General features: G+C 36.8%; 1 protein-coding gene across 6 annotated transcripts in view; it reads left to right on the top strand.

Moving 5' to 3' along the window:
- Nucleotides 1-16,538, top strand: part of SYT1 (synaptotagmin 1) — a 364,737-nt gene that overhangs the window by 217,668 nt on the left and 130,531 nt on the right. For 5 of the 6 annotated variants that reach the window (XM_074827158.1, XM_074827161.1, XM_074827162.1 and 2 more), the window contains one exon: nt 14,489-14,677. In XM_074827158.1, the coding sequence (XP_074683259.1) occupies nt 14,506-14,677 (172 nt within the window). In that variant the 5' untranslated portion in view covers nt 14,489-14,505. Of the gene's footprint in view, nt 1-6,584; nt 6,604-14,488; nt 14,678-16,538 lie in introns of those variants that run through there. The other variant, XM_074827160.1, reaches the window with a different exon arrangement.

The following is a 16,538-nucleotide window of genomic DNA, read 5'->3' as shown; positions in this document are numbered from 1 at the left end:
GCTAAAGTGTTGAGCAGTTGAAGTTACACTCTGCAAACTGAACCACTTCCTTAGCCTATGATAGGCGCAGAGTATTGGGATCTATAAAAGCATTCTATCAAATATTTATTTTGCACTGTAATTAACATTCTTTGTTGTTTTTTTTGTTGTTCTTCTTCTTCTGAAAGGACAGTATCTGCATCAAGGACTGTCTGAAGTCTTGTCTTCTGTAACTGTGCTGACCCATTCCCGCATGTGTAGGTAGAACAAGTGCTGAAGAGTAGGCATGTTTGCTGGTGAAGTTACACTGTCTTCTGAAATTGGGTGACGCAGGCTGACAAAAGCTGTTTCTATTAGGATAACAGCATACCTTAGAAGTTTTGCTGACATGTCTGCACTGCAGAGATCTGCTGGCATAGCTATGGCCTCAGTTAAATAAGCAAAACTTGAATAAAAAGAACAGAAGAAAGAAGGGACATTTGATGAGAGGAAGGAGAATTAAGACAGAGTTTTGCTGCATAGCAAAAGAATTACAAAGGTGTAGGAGGAGATTTTTTCAAAGGCGTGAATGATATCTGTCTAAATTTCACTTTCTGCTTCTGAAAATCTCCTATTACACAGAGACTGAGGTAAGATAGAGGGGAATAATAAAGAACAGGAGAGAGAATGTCTGGAGGAGGGATCTAAAGAGATAGGCTGAAGATGGTTAATGAAGCAGAGAAATGTGATTCTTGGTGTTGCATGAGTCACACACCAGGATAAGGAGAGGGAGAGTGCAACAACAGCCATGAGCAAAGGGAAGAGAAGAAGCTAAAACCACCAAATAAGTAGAAGAAGAAACAGACGTTAATGCAGGTTGTGCTGGGATATGGGGTGATGACAAGGAGAGTGTATGTGTCTAACCTCACCTGCACGTAGATGCTGCTGCAATGCACCACAGGGTGCTGGTTCTAATTATCTAAACTGAAGGCCTGCTACAACATGTCATGGCTTCTGCTGAGGCTACACATGTAGATGTCAGGTGTAAATGCAGCCCTAAGTGCCTTTTAGGGTAGTATGTATATTTCAACATAATTCACAACCTTTATTATTGACCGGATTCTCATTTCACAGCAGGTATCACTTGCCCATTTTGTCACAGGAGAGCTTGTCACAAGAAGCGTGAGCAGGCTTCAACAGAAAGAAGCAAACTTTACCTGCTGTGCCACCTTTGCCTGTCAGAAAGAACTAAATAGAGAAATAAATGTACCCGTCATGTTTCTAACCACTGCTCTAAATGCTAGGCAATAGTCACCCCTTGGTGAGCAGAGTATAGATACCTAAGAGCCCAGTATCCATTATTTCCCTGCTTTCTTACAGCTGGTTTTGTAACAAGGCAAAGCGTGTGCTGTTTCCCATGTAGACTAGATTCAGAAACTACTGCTGCTAACACTAAACTGAGCTGGAAAGTGGCTGTACTGTAAATCTGAAAGTTCTTGATTCAGGCATTGCAAAGGACCCAGTAAAATATGTAATGATCGTATAACTACAGTTCTTGTTATACTAGATTTAAAAAAGTAGAAATATAAAGGCTTCAGGAGTATCTTTTGAGAGTTTGGGATGATAACTTCAGTGTTCTTGTGGCACAGCCACAGGTAAGTTCTCTCTGAAGTGAGCTCTGATCAGAAGACTTAATGCTGTAGGGCAGTTCTTGTCAGCTGCAATGTCTCACCTCCCAGGTCCCCATTTTGAATCCAGTCCACTCGGTCAGCAGAAAAGATGCTTTGTTGAGCTATTCCTGTGTCATGGGCAACATTTCTTGAAGTGTTGTGTCATCACAGCTTACTTGGTGAAGTTGCATTAAGGGGCTACATCACCTCCCTGAGTTTTATTCTTCAGACTGTCCCCTGCTAATGAGAAACTCATGGAAGTGGAATGTGGGATAAACAAATAGCTGGTGAGGCAATCACTGAGCTTTAGTCAGGCATCTGGAAACACAAAGAATAAGAAATGTTTGAGAGAGAGAGGTAAAGAATACTTGATGAATCCAAACTAACCAAAAAAGCATCTTTACACTATACAGTTTTGACTGAAGTTTCACCCTGTGTGCAGGCAAAGACATCCCGATGCTTCAGCCCTCCTGATCCTTTCCTTCTTCTTCTGCTAAAGTTACAGCCTCCAATTTGTTCCCATTAGCAACATCCACTGTCAGCCAGTGCCCAGCTGATATTGCAGTTCTTTGCTCTTTAGCATTTCTTTTACAAGAGCTGACAGTGTTTCAGAGAGAGGACACTCAGCTCCTTTGGAGACAGCCAGCTGCCACTATATTTTCTTCTCTCCCAGTGGTGTATTTTGGCAGTAGATTTCCTTTGCAGCTGTGACTACAATTTGCATTTGGAAAGTATTAGTTTAGAAAGAGAAGGTATTTAACAGAGCTAACAATTACTGTTTTCAAATGGTTGGAAAGGTGATGAAAATTCCAGTCAGTGCTTGTGCTTGTGGATTAAAAACAAATATCACTTGTTGCTGTAAATGCTGATTCTCTCTCCTACTGTGACACCTGCCAAAGTCTGAAACACATATGCGACATTAGCACAGTTTTCAACAGGAAGGGACTTTTGGTGGGGACTTACTTCTCAACCTGGCTCCAGGATTGTTAAACCCTTCAGGGAAAGCTGGACTGCATGTGTGTAGGACAAGGAAGCTGCACTTGCTCCTAACTTCCAAGGAGATGCCTTGTTTGTTTTTTTTTTTCTCTTTAGGTGCTCTGTGAACTTAAAACTGTTGGTTTTGTAAAGGGCAGAAGACAAGAAAGAAGTGTTACTTAGTGTGTTTTAAAAGAATTAGATAATACACTTTTCCATTTACAGAAGTCTTTTTTGTCTAGGTTTAAAAAATTTTAAATTATCCTATTTGGTTTCTGGCAGCAAAAACATGAACAGAATGAAGTTCAAAATTATGTCATTTCAAGCTTTTATCTCTTCTTTTGCTAGCAATTAATAATAAACAAACAAGAATTACAGGCTTATAATTAAAGGTTTAGTAGTTGTTGCTTGGTTTAAAATGACCTTGAAGTGGTATTCTGCTTTTCATCTTTCTTTTCGCTTTGCTAATGTACATTCCAGCAGGGCTAATTCCTCCTTTTTTTCTCCAAGGGCTTTGTTGAAGTGAAGGAAAAACTTCGACTTTCGTCTCTTCATATTTATGATAATCTTTTTCTTGTCACATTCTTAACATTTTACTTTCCTTTACATCCACTTTCCTTTCATTGTGTCCCTTGTGCTCCTAAGTCCAATTTTCTGCTTTTACCTCACAGTGCCTAAACTATCCATTCTATTCTGCTCTGTTTTCATCAAGAACCAACCCTTAGCAACTAGATAACAGCCTGATACTGAAGATTTCTTCTTTTCACACACTATAATACATCTTTTTTCTTCCAAAGAGATTTCTGGAGCTCATCAAATGCCTGTGCTACAGAACAATGCATCCATGTGCTTTCTCTCAAATATCTTTTCACAGAACTTTGAAATGCTAACTTATTTATTACTCACTTCTAAAGCGAAAGCAAACAATTTCATCAATCATGTTGAATCCTTTTGTTCTCCCTTTTTATAATGTAGATATAATCTCTAGAAAGGTCTTGACTGCAAGTTTTTTAGAGAAAGCCAAGGATTTTTTTTATAATTAGTGCTACATTCATTATAGAGGACCAAGCTCTTGCAAGTAGTACTAGCATTATAATTTGATTCCAGTCCTGTGTTTACTTGCTTTCATGAAGACAAAATACCCATGCCACAAAGCAGAAACACATGTACTGAAAGGGTCTTAAAGGTCATGCTAGCCTCCCTGCATCCTGCTTCTGTTTTGGCTCAGTATCCTCATCCTTTTCCAGAACAATACCCTTTGATTTACAGGTTGCGGAGGGCAAAACAACAGCTACCAAAGGCTGGAAATGAAGTTAAAATGATCGCTTGTCTGTCCCAGCCACTTTGTCCTCTTGAGCATATGAAGCAGCAGGGAGCGTGATCTCTGCCTTGTGTAATCCTCCTTGTTGGCCAAGTTTACCAGCCAAGCAGTGATAGCACACAACCTTGGAGGACATATATCTTTAGTGCTGAAGCTCCCCAACTGCAAGTCTGCTATGCCACACACTGCTCAGCAGGCTACAGATCACATAATAGTGAAAATGATACTATTTTTAGCTAGAAGTTTGATAAAGATGTATAGTTGTACACCAGCTATGGCGACCTAAAAAGGTGGGAACTGAGTACGTAACTAATTGTCTTCATTCTGTGCTCTGTGACAACACATAATCTTATTTTCCTATGTACATATGATCAGGAAGTTTTTTGTTTTCATTTTTAAATGGATCATGGTTATAGGTTAAGGTTTGTGACCAATAAATGGTTATAATGCCATAGCTGTATAGAGAGCTTCACAATAAACAAAATAGGGGAGAAAAAAGAAAATTGAACAAAAAAAAAAAAAAGCATTACCACATTGAAGCATTCAAATAGACAATAGATCGTCAAAGAAAATAAGATCTGAAACAGAACAGATTTTTTAAAATTATATCAATAAGACCTCTATACAAAGTAGAACTCTCAGTTTCTTTCATGTTCATTTGTTCACTTAAAACTGTTGTTTTTCTGCACGAAAGTTAACTGTATAGCACTTAGCATATACACAGCCCTTATTCTGATGTCCCAGTTGGACAATTAGCTCAATCAACTCAATCTATAGGAAAACTTAGGGTATGTGAGCATGTACACTAAGGTGTTTAACTGCTAGAGATCTAACTGCAGTAGCAGTACCCGCTGCACTGGGTTAAAAAACAAACTAACCATCCTGTAACCAATGAGGTGTTCAGGGCGGTCCAAGTTGAATTACTGGTAGGTTAAGTAAAATCTGCTCAAATTTCCATCCACAGACTTGAAAAACCGAATTATCCTTCTTACAGGCTTTTGATGAACAGTACTTTCCCCCCAACAAGTGCCGAGTCAATGGTTTAAAACAAAGAGCACTGCACTGGGCAGAAGGAATTAGCACTCAGAACAAAATTGGGAAAGCCAGCAATAGCAATAAATCAGCCATGCCTATTAAGTAGGATTGCTGTCTCCCTCAGGTTGTTTTGGCAATAGCGCTAACCTTAGTTGCCCTCCTGCAGCAGTAAGTGGCTAATGAGGCAGAATGGTCTATCAATCACTGCCTCAGTCAGAATGCTACTGCAGACTGTTGTCCAAATTTAGGGTAGATCCATCCCTCTGTCTAAAAGGGCATGATGCTCTGGGACTTTACCTGCCATCCTAAATGAGGCATTCAGGAGGACTGCTTTCAGAATTCAGCCCAGGCATCTCAGTTGGCCTCAGTCCACCAAGTTTCTTTCAAAGCTGTGCTGAACTTCCAGATGGGAGTGGGGAATATTCATGACCCAGAAGGGTCATACCATCAGAAAGAAACACCAGACTGCTTTTGTCACCCTATTTATACAATCAGAGCAAATCCAGGTTGTGGATTTGATTAGAGGATCCCTGATGCTGTGCATATAAATACCCCTACCTGCTCTCTACAACCTTGGGCTGTATCATAGCTTTAGACCAAGCCTCCCATGTAATATCCAGAAGATGTGAGTACCTCAAAATGGGTTGCTCAGCAGCCAGCATGCTGAGAAGTTGCCTAATCAGCAGGGTATGCTAAAAACAGGAGTGACTCATAAATCCCACTCCTCCTCTGAACTGTCTCCAGTGCCTTCTTTCAGGCGATGTTTGTGTCCTCTCCTGAAGGTGGACAGGCAGATCTCTTTCTTTCAAAAGCTGAACACTGATGACTCTTACCTTTCAGAGAAGCACAAATGAATGGAGGCAGCAACTTTGTTGTATGCAAAACTCAGTGATGGGAGATCTCGCTCAATGAAGGTAACCTTAGGCTAAGGTCTGTCATCTATCCAAAGGAATTCAAAGCTACATCATTTGAGCTTTCTCTGGTCTAGAGAAGAGATGGGAACGTGGACACACCAAGCATTTCCATGTGCAAAAAACCTGAAAGTTTTAAATTTATGAAAAACCCTAAATTACCATTCAGTCCTGAACTTTATTTAAACAAAACATATCCAAGTAGTTTTCTTTTTTCCTTTTGTTACTTCCTCATCTTTATTCTGAAGTTGTTTTCTCTAGTATTGCTCATGTGTGAGTTGGATACAACATTCTTGTGAATGGGATCCTTGCTAAATTGTTCATCTACAGAAATGATTGCGGAACGAGAAATAGTTGTACCAGCAGCAGAAAGTAATGCTTATACTAATACTTTATAAACTGCCTCAGTTTACGGTTATCAGTTGTTAAAATAATTTCAGATATATATAAAAGCATCTTTTAAAAAGATGGCTTTCCAAAACACTGTAGGGAATGCATGATTATTAATCTCAAATTAGGATCTTTTTTTCTTCTTTTCAGTAGAAAAATGTTACAAGTTAGGAATTAATTGTCATGTAATTGATCGATAATTTTGCCTCCTGCTGTGTGTGGAAAGCTATTGCATGATGGCATGTCATTCTCAACAGGAAGAAAAAGTATCAGTCATTATGGGACAATTAATTCCAATTTCCACTATTTTTCTTCCGTGTGCTGATAAGATTGCCTTCAAAGTGTAAGTACAGTAATTAACTATAAATATCAAATAACTTTTTTCTATTTTTATTTTTAACTTAAAAAGCAAATCTAAACGCAGATACTTCCTGTGCCCCCATGCTCTTCTTTCCTGAGCTGCTGACATTCGTGAAACAGTAATTTTCACGTAGCTGCGATTAACAGAACCTGTCACAGTCAATCAGCTTACGTTCATGGTTTTGCAGCGTTGTTCCTGATTTCAGTGCTGATATGATATGGCTGAAGAAAATCCTGAAAAATCTTTTTATCAACATCACAATTTATGGAAATTGTGTATTTCCACACAAACCCACCATCTGGTTATAAGAAAATTCTTGATCTGTCATTGTTTGCTTTATTCACAATGAAATCATAATACTTAGTCACCTTATAGCGAGGGTAGTAGCATATCATTAATACGCATGTGGGAGGAATATACATATGATGTATATATACAGAGAGATATATTTGTGTGCACACAGGTACTTTACATGTATCTGATTGAACTACTGAGATTTTTTAAAACTAGAATGCATCTACCTGAAAAGTCTGAATCTTTTATCACACAGAATTTGCAAAGCTTGATCTACAAAATTTACTCACATGTGACTATTTTTCCCATTAGTACACTTGGGTGACGCATTTTAAAGTTTTAATGCCAAGTACCAACTGTTTACATTTTTTCTAAATGCCAGCCATATAATTTTAATGTAGGATCTGAAAAACTAGCTGAGCTGTTTCCTTCTCCCACCTACCACCAAGTAATTCAGCCCAAATTTCATGTGCTTGGCTACAAGGATACAATCCCATGTCTTCAACTGTAACTGTGTAATCTGCAGTAGGTTCTCAAAGATATAATCAACTGGTCTTTGAAATTTAGTTTATAACTGCATTCATGATGCAGAGGAGGAATACGATCTTATGTGTTCTCCTTGTTTTCTTAGCTTTTTGATACTGCAGATGTAACAGGGAAAAAACACTCAATGAAGCTGGAATGTGGGACTCATTAAATTCAGCATATATGACTGAATATACATAGAGAGCAGATCTTTTTCAGAAAGAAGGTGCCATTTTTATACAGTCACTTTTCAGAGTAGAATCACACTCTGAGGTGCCAATTATTTCACAACCTAAGTCCAAGACTTAACTAATCTGTGAGGTAGCACTGAATTGCACATCTCAGCTCCCTATATTTGGTTCCTTAGTGCACATACCATCCTGCTTGTTTGTAATTCATTTTACTAACCCCATGGTTACTGAGCACAGAAATTGGGACACATAGGAAATCTCAATAGAAGGAAAATTCAAAGGGGAAATAGTGAATTTAGAGTCATGACCTACAGATACCAAACCAAGAATATTAATAGCATTTCTCCATATTATTTTACAATTTCTGTTGTGTTGTTCCTTATGAATTTTACCATGTCATAGTTAGTCTCTGTGGCACTTTACTGGTTTATAGGCTTTATTAGAGCCATTGATTGGACAGGAGCCAAATATGTGAATATAAATTGATTTTATGCAATGTACACAACAAGGAATTTATTGTTATAAAGGGCTTCATTATTTGTAGGATTACTCTAAAATGACTTTGGAACAGCAAGAATTCTCTGTGGACTGTATTAGAATTTCATGCTTAAATGCAGTTGAACACTAATTTTTATATGAATTCTTTTGTCTTACACTGCTGTATAAAGGAAGTCTGGAAGTAAATACCAAGGGAGTAGAAATGCAGATTACAGCTTCAGGAAACAAGATGCAAGCGTGAAAGATGACAGAATGATCATGTGGGAGGAAATTACTGTAGTTCCTTTCTTTCCCTTATTCCTATTCATAACTAGCTATTATCAAGGACCTCTGTCATTTGAAGCAGCATTTGCAGTAGTAGAGGAAAACAGAGGGGTTAAATTATACATATTCTAATGCTTTGACAGGTTTAGTAACCTCACTGCTGCTGAAACATGACAACAATGTCAACATCCAGAGAGACAGGGCTGTCTCTTGCCCCATTACATCTAAAAATCAAAAGAAACGCATGACTAAGAAATATCATATACTTAGGGGAAAATAAGAGTTTCAGGACATTGTCAGGGAAACAGGCATTTATATAGTGAATATATGCAAGGGATTCATCACTCTTGACTTACTGCAAGGCTCTTTGCTCTTAATTTTTATGTTTCTCTGTAAGCTGCTGTGTCTCCTCTGGCTCCCGTGTGCTCTTCTGCGTTGCAGGAGCGGAAGTTTGAAGTGCAGTCAAAAAATTATGACTTTTAGCTGGAAAGAAAATAGTGTTGGCTTCACTGTTCTCATTTAAATTAACAGCAGTCTTATCACAGCTTAAGGAGTGAGTCTGAAAATATCATTTTGCATATCTTGGTGCTGCAAAATATACAGTGATTAGCTGTTCATAGATTACATATCAGACTGAGGTTCTTTCTGAATACGTGAGCTAAAGTTTCTCTTGCACAGACTCTGCAGTGTAAGATATTTCGGAGCCCTATATGTTGAACAGTTCTGCTGTATTTAATAATGGGTGACCAGGAAGCTGAAAAAGAAACCTGTAGATTGTGCCATGTACTGAGGTATTTGTCTTTCTCCAGTGTTGACAGTGTCCATATCCCTCCTGAAATACTCAGATGGTTTGAGGTCCACTGGGTAGATTGTTTTCTGTGACATCATATGGTTAGCTTTGAAACATGCTTAGAGATGAAATCGTATGTTGTAATGATTTCAATTAAATAAATGTGTTTGTCGTGACAGAGAACTGTGAACCATTCTATGCCTATTCTATATATATTCTACATTTATTAGATATGCAGTGAATTTTAAAATGTGAAATAGGTTAAGAAGACTACACAAAGATTTGGATATTATTTGGATATAACTCATAAGATAATAGGTTTTTCAGTATAAATATTAGACTGAAAATCTTACAGTAGTTCATTTTCCTATGACAATGAGTTTAGATTTGGTCATCATGTTAGTGTCTTTCAGTTGTTTTTCTAAAAATATTTGTTCCTATTTTAAACAAATTCTGGAGACTGATCCTGAGCTCATGTCTAATAATGGGAAGATTTGTTGCTGGTCTAGGACTGTGCTGTAGATAACTCAGTCCAACTAGCTCCAGCCTGTTTCAGGACCTTTGGCAGGACACACTGGCATAGTCATTTCTAAAAGCACCCTTGGGCTTTTTGGGGATAGATTTAGGTGCTTTATCTTGTTCGTTCTGTCAAGCCAATGAAACTATTGGTGTGGTATTAGTAGCACGCATTGGAAAACAGTTTTAAAGAGCCGATGTACAGCTGGGATCTAGAAAGCGTCAGTTATGTTTTACATATGGCAGCAGGAGAAATGACTTTCCTCCACTAAAAGAGGTGCAGGAGTGATTCTGTGGGGGTTTGCTGGGACATTTCTTGTGCATTGGTAGCAGCACAGACAGGACACCTCAATTGCCCTACCAGGGTTCTTCATCAGAACTTTTATCCCCATGAAATGTTGAGCCTTTCGCATATCATCTGTAAAGCAATACTAAATATGGATTGCATTGTAAGCCTTTGTGGTAGTGGTGAAAAGGCTGTTTGATATGACATCTTTACCCTGACCTTCCATTCTTCTGAAAATGTACTTACAGACCTATCTGTATAAAAACCCAAGAAAGTCTCTTTTCTGAGCTTGTCTTTTAAAATAAATGTCCATTACTGAAGCTAGAAAGATAGCGTATTTCATTAATAGGAAGATGAATTAGTAAAAATGTATTATTAACATCCCAGAATACTTAAATCTAGGAAGAGATCGTTTATTGTAGATATCTTTAGACATTCTGGTAATGTTCTCATCTTCTTAATGATTAATTATTTTCATCAAAAACAGTATAATGGAATAGGGTAAATTTTCAGTCTGGTGTCAAACCTTTCACTGGTAGTACTGCATCCTTACCCTGGGCATATCAGCACTGAAAGCTAATAATTTCTTTCTCTTTCAGTGCACAGGAGCTGTAAACAAAAATGACAGAGGAACACAACTGATGTTAACGTAGTTTTTTTTCTTTCTTGGATAAATTTTGTCATTACATTTCAAGCTGGGTATAACTGCTGAGGTGAACATGTTTAGGATGCTGAAAATATAAGCTGTCCAGGAAATACCATTTAACAATATAGATCCAAACTTACAACTTTTCAGGCTTATTGAGGTACAGTGACCAGCTCTACTACAGTTACAGCATTAAACATTGAACAAATGGTGATAATTACTTCTGAAAACTTATACAATTACTCATAGTAACACTATGTTTGTATGTTTTGAATAATTTCATTAATTTTAATTTCTAGTATGGCAGAAAAATTTGAGAGGCAGAAAGGTAAAGGACATTTTTCAGGAAATTTCTCATTGGCATGGAATGATTTGGTCAGCATGGGATGTCTGACCTATTTGCTGTCTCACTCCACCCAGTTTGTATTCAGCTCTGATTTCCAGAGTCTACTCCATGCTTTGTAATCATCCATGCTAAAGTCTTTCTCCTCTTCTTTACTTCTCTCTTAAGAGTAGTTACTACTTTACTACTCTCTTAAAAGCTGCTTTCCAATGGACTCTCACCATAAGGATCCATACCAGCATACTAAGGCAGTCAGCCAATACTTTGTTCCTCCATAAGGAAATCTCTTGCTTATGAATCTCCATTTGTATATTACTCAGATGCTTCATTTTCAGAGGAAATCAGGTAGAAGTGATGTAGAAGTTTGAGCTGTTACTCATTTTTGCAGAGGGAACAGTAAGGCTCTAAACCCCTGACCTCACCAAGGGTTCAAATCATCATCTCTAGATTTTCAGTCAACACTTCCCTGCTTCTGTATAGAGACAACAAGCATTACGTTGAAGTATTCCATGTATTTGTTCATTGTTTTGTTTTACATGTCTTATAATGATTATATGGCACTAGTATGGATGGGCAGTGGTATACCAACGATTTGGCATGCTCAGGGAATATTGTCTATGCTGCGTTTTATAGAAGCATGTAAAGTAAATTGTACTTTTATGTATGACTACGAATGTACTTTTATTTATGGCTGTATGTTGCACATGAAATATGTAATGTTTCAGTATAATCATCTTGTGAATGCTGAATTGAAAATCATAATTGAATTCTATGACATTTCATTTTTTATGAAATTTTTGCTTTCAACTACCATTTCATAAAGGACGAATAATCTGCTAGTATTATGTAGATCTTTACCTTCAGCAATGCACTGCAGCATTAAAGTAACCCCTTTTTTTGTAAAAGGCCAATTTAAATCTAATTATTCAGTGCTCTGCAGTCTCTAATAATACCACAGTGTTTATACCATTATTGTGGAAAGCTGCAGCATTGCAATAATAGAAGCCATTAGATGTTATCTCTGTAAGGGAGTGGGCATGTGCTCTTCAGAAATTTTTTTACTGGAGAAAGCTTTTTCTGAGACAAGATTCTTTTTCAGCTCCTTCACACCCATTCAAAATATCAGGACAGTGTCACTGACATGTAAAGGTCAAAGGCTCTGTAGCAAGTCTCAAAGCATTGTGCATGCCTCATTAGATGTAGTGACCTCTAACTGCATTAGGACTCTACCAAGGATTGTTCCTGGAGTTCAGAGGAATACTCTGATTTGTTATTTTTTCCTTCTTTTAAATAAATGGAAGTCTAACGCTTCAAATTTGTTCTCGTAATATATTTTCAAAATATAGCTCCGAAACTGGAAGCAAATAAATTACATTTGCCTTAATTTTTAATTAGCTGAAAGTCATCACTGCAAATTGTGTCTTCCATTACAAAATAAAATAGTCAACTGCCAGGCCTGAAATAATTAAGCAATATATTATAATTAAGCAATTTAATTTTGATTTAATTATGATATATCATACAACTTTTCTTCTGATTTAACTGACATTCATTGACAGAATGCTGTAATGTAAAACAGCACTAATGTTTACAGCTGATGGCTCTGCATGTTTTGCTTCATAGTATTTGGCATTCATCAGAGCATATGGAAAAAGTCTTCTAGTCTGGAATAGCTGGCACATTATTTCATACTAACCAAATTATGCACTGCATGTTTTTCCCGAATGTTATTTTGGGAGGCAAGTGGGGAAATCATTGCAGACATCGAACTTGAGCCAAAGTTCATGGATATTAACTGGAATCTTTCCATCGACTTCGATCTGCTTTAGATAGTGTACTGCTCCCATGTTGTTACGGGCAAATAGATAAGACTGTTGCATGCTTATGAAATATTTATGGAGCTGTATCATATACATATTCTGTGTCAACATCAACATGATTTTATATTAGGCTAGAGACTGTGAGGGCAAAGGCAGAAGTGATGGGCAGGCAGGGAATACCACTTCGTTCAGTGCTGCATCGATAAAATTGCTGCAAAATATCCACTAATTTTTTTCTTCAGAAGAAGGCCAACCCCCTATTTAGTTAAATTTTTTTTCATTGGATGACGGTATTGGAGAATGGTTTCTATTCCAGACTACATTTGTGTGCAAACCCCTGTCTAATGACAGGAATGGTGAGGGTGTTGCCTGCAGTTAGGTCTGTGCTTACAGGTCTTCATGACTGCAGGCTCGTAGAAGTAAAGTTGAAGGACAAAAAGGCAATTCTCTTCTTGATTTAGTGATTTGAGCACTCTCTGCAACATCCATGAAAACAGTCACATAAGGCAGAAAAGCTCATGATTCATTGTATTGCATGCAGATGCTCCTGTGCCCCTTTAATCTTGATGTGTTGCCTTTTTTTCCTATGGTGATATTTAAATTTGTCAGTGAAAGGTCAAAGGCCAAATGCCTTTTCGGTCTGAGATCAATTTTACACTCAGAGCAATAATGACTGTTTGTTATCTCTCAAACCCTTTCTCCCTCTGGTTTTTTGAAGGAAAACAGGATGATTATTCAGATCAGTAATATTTAGGATGTGGCAGAAAATCAGAACAGTGTGTTCAAAACCAATATAAACATTTCAGCCAACCTTCTGGTGATACTGAAAATGCTTTGTGCATGTCATCTCACCTTCAACCCACTGGCCCAAAATTCTTTGCTTTATAATGTATGCTATAGTAAAGGTTTTGCAAAATGCCTGTTAAACAACTTGAAATTAAAAATATGCTGATGTGGGATTATGTTTGTGACAGCCTCTGAGACATTTTAATATGGCTGCATTTAGATACCCTACAGATGTTGTGGCTTCATGAATACACCAATGAGACATCTGAATAATTTAAGAGAATATTGTCAGTAGCAAATGTCACATGAAATAACTGGAAGGAAAATTGCCTTTGATAAGTGAAGATAAAAATGGATGCAAATCAGTTTCTGTTTAATATACAACTTGTTTAAATAGGAAATAGTAGGTTATTACTTTGACAGGACATCTTGAAGTGTTTTTGTTATATCCTTATCACTTCATTTATTTTATATAGAAACTTTGGCCATGATCCACACCTCTCTAACTCTCATAGAAAAATAATTCTGTAAATCCACTGTGAAATTTGTACATAGGGAGCAGTTATTATCCAATTTGCTTATACATTCAAAATCGAAGAGAAAGCATAAATCTGCATGAGAGTTTTACAGGAATTTTGAGGTTTCAAATTCAGCAGTTCAAAATGCAACACCATTGGAGAAGAATTCTAAGCAATAAAATTATTCTAGCAGAAATTAACCCTCTAAAAGACTTTTCTCTCCTGTCTAATAAATATTTTATGAAGAACATGAAGCAATATGCTGATACAGTCGTAATTTACCCAGTAAGCATAATCACCAAGTGATATTCTGCCTATTTAGTCTTTTAGTGATGAGAGATCCATTTCAATGATTTACACATTAACTTTTGGGTTTTTTTATTCCAACAGCTTACCTAGGGGTTAAAATGGTGAGTGAAAGTCATCATGAAGCCCTGGCAGCACCGCCAGCTACCACAGTAGCAGCAGCCCCTCCAAATAATGTCACTGAGCCAGCCAGTCCCGGAGGAGGGGGAGGAAAAGAAGATGCATTTTCTAAGTTAAAAGAGAAGTTCATGAATGAACTGAACAAAATTCCACGTAAGTAAAACTTGATTGATTAAAAAGCTTCTGTTGGTAGATTACATTTAACTTGACATTTTCTTTGACATTTGTTTAGACAATATACTAAATGTTTTCTAGTCAAAACTAGAAAAATCAGAAGATAAATCTGGTTTAGTAAGCTCCTCAAAATTAATTGGAGTAGAAAAAACAGGGTCGAATGCATATGTAATTTGAGTCTATTCTTGATATGTCAGGTTCTCTTGGTAATTTTTACTGGTTAATTATTGCTTAACCATCAAAACTGGAATGGCAGAACTTCACAGTGACCATAGGACCAATAAGCAAAATATTTCCTAACAGTAACGCTTAGGGGTTTATGTGGGGATAAATGTGTGGGTGCATATTACCTTAAAGCAAAATTTGGCCAGAACTCATAAATATTGAGAAAATAAGGAAAGTGTATATCTTTGGGGATTAGAAAATGTAGAAAAAGTGCAAAAATGTCTTTTTAACAAGGAAATAGCTGTAATACATCAATAAAGTATGAAGATAGCCATGCTTTTCCACTCAGTACTTCAGTTAGATCAGCCACTGAACATTGTTTGCATGAGTTCCTGTACCCATGTAGAAAACTTTAAAAGTACCAATGTATCTTTCTGTGAAGTCAATAGGGTTAAAGTCATCAGGGTTCTTTTGGTCTGTGCTAGAAAATATTGATTCAAAGGAGGCCTTGGGTTGTTCACATTTGTAAAAAAATATAAGCATATTAGCTTTTTGCTGTTGTTTATGATAATACTAGAGATCTTGAACCTGTTTGGTAAGTTTTAGTATGCATACAACTGGTATATACAACTAATTCAACATTGTCAATGGTGTTTCACATAATAAAGAAAAAATCCTTTTTGTTGCTGACAGAAAAATTACCTATTGATACAAGCAGATAATTCTGGCACTTTTGTAGACATGAAGGTGAAGGCTGTGTGTGTATGTGTGTTTTAATTGCAAGTATTAGAGAATCATTCAGTCTTTAATAAGAATAAATAAATGTAAAGTACTTTCAAGGAAGTATTTTAACATATGTTAGAGTTATTTTTAGAAGGTTATCATTTGTGTAAAGAAATGTTGTGTGACTGATAAAGACAGATAACAAATTAGAATATTAATCATTTTTTTAATCTCTGAAATCTCTGTTGGCAATCTGGTAGATGCGTTTTTTGCAAAATTGATAACAAACAGGTTTGCTCTGTCATTCAAAATTCTCACTTCCAAAAATAGAGGTGTTACAGTGGTAAGAAGTCCATATGTCATTAGTTTGGTAATCTGCACAGTCCAGTGCAGACCATGCTGAAACCAAATTGCCTGATGATATCATGGGAAAAACAAAACTACAAGAAGAAAAAGGAAGCAGAAAAAATAAAAGACGACACTGAGGAAGAAACAGTCAGCATTTGAAACATCTGTCTTTTAATTTTTATCTCGCCATGCTATATAAATGAGGTAGATGACACTTTTATGTAGATATTCTTTTATTTTTAAGCTTAGATTTTAACATAGCAAAGGTGTGAATGATTTCCAATATGAGGAGCTCTGTAATTGGTAGGTCTAGGGAAAGGTCTGTAGATAGAGAGGAACTTTGAATACACTCCTGCATACTTTTTTAAAACAATGATGAAAACAAGTGGAAAGTCCAATCTGGAGAATCTTTCCAGATTGGACTGAATAAAGCTTTTGGGGTTTTTTCTATTCATGGAAAAAAAACCAAAAAACAAACCAACAAAAAAAACCAGCTATTATATGATTAAGATGCTTACTGATAAAAGTGTACTAGGCCATAAGACAAGTCTTATTCATTATGAAATACATTATAGTATCTGTGAAACGTGGTACCTTATGCTGA

The sequence above is a fragment of the Strix aluco genome, chromosome 5, assembly GCF_031877795.1.
Source record: "Strix aluco isolate bStrAlu1 chromosome 5, bStrAlu1.hap1, whole genome shotgun sequence".
Taxonomy (NCBI): domain Eukaryota; kingdom Metazoa; phylum Chordata; class Aves; order Strigiformes; family Strigidae; genus Strix; species Strix aluco.
The sequence above is the reverse complement of the archived record's forward strand: the minus strand, read 5'-3'. Positions and strand labels throughout refer to the sequence as shown.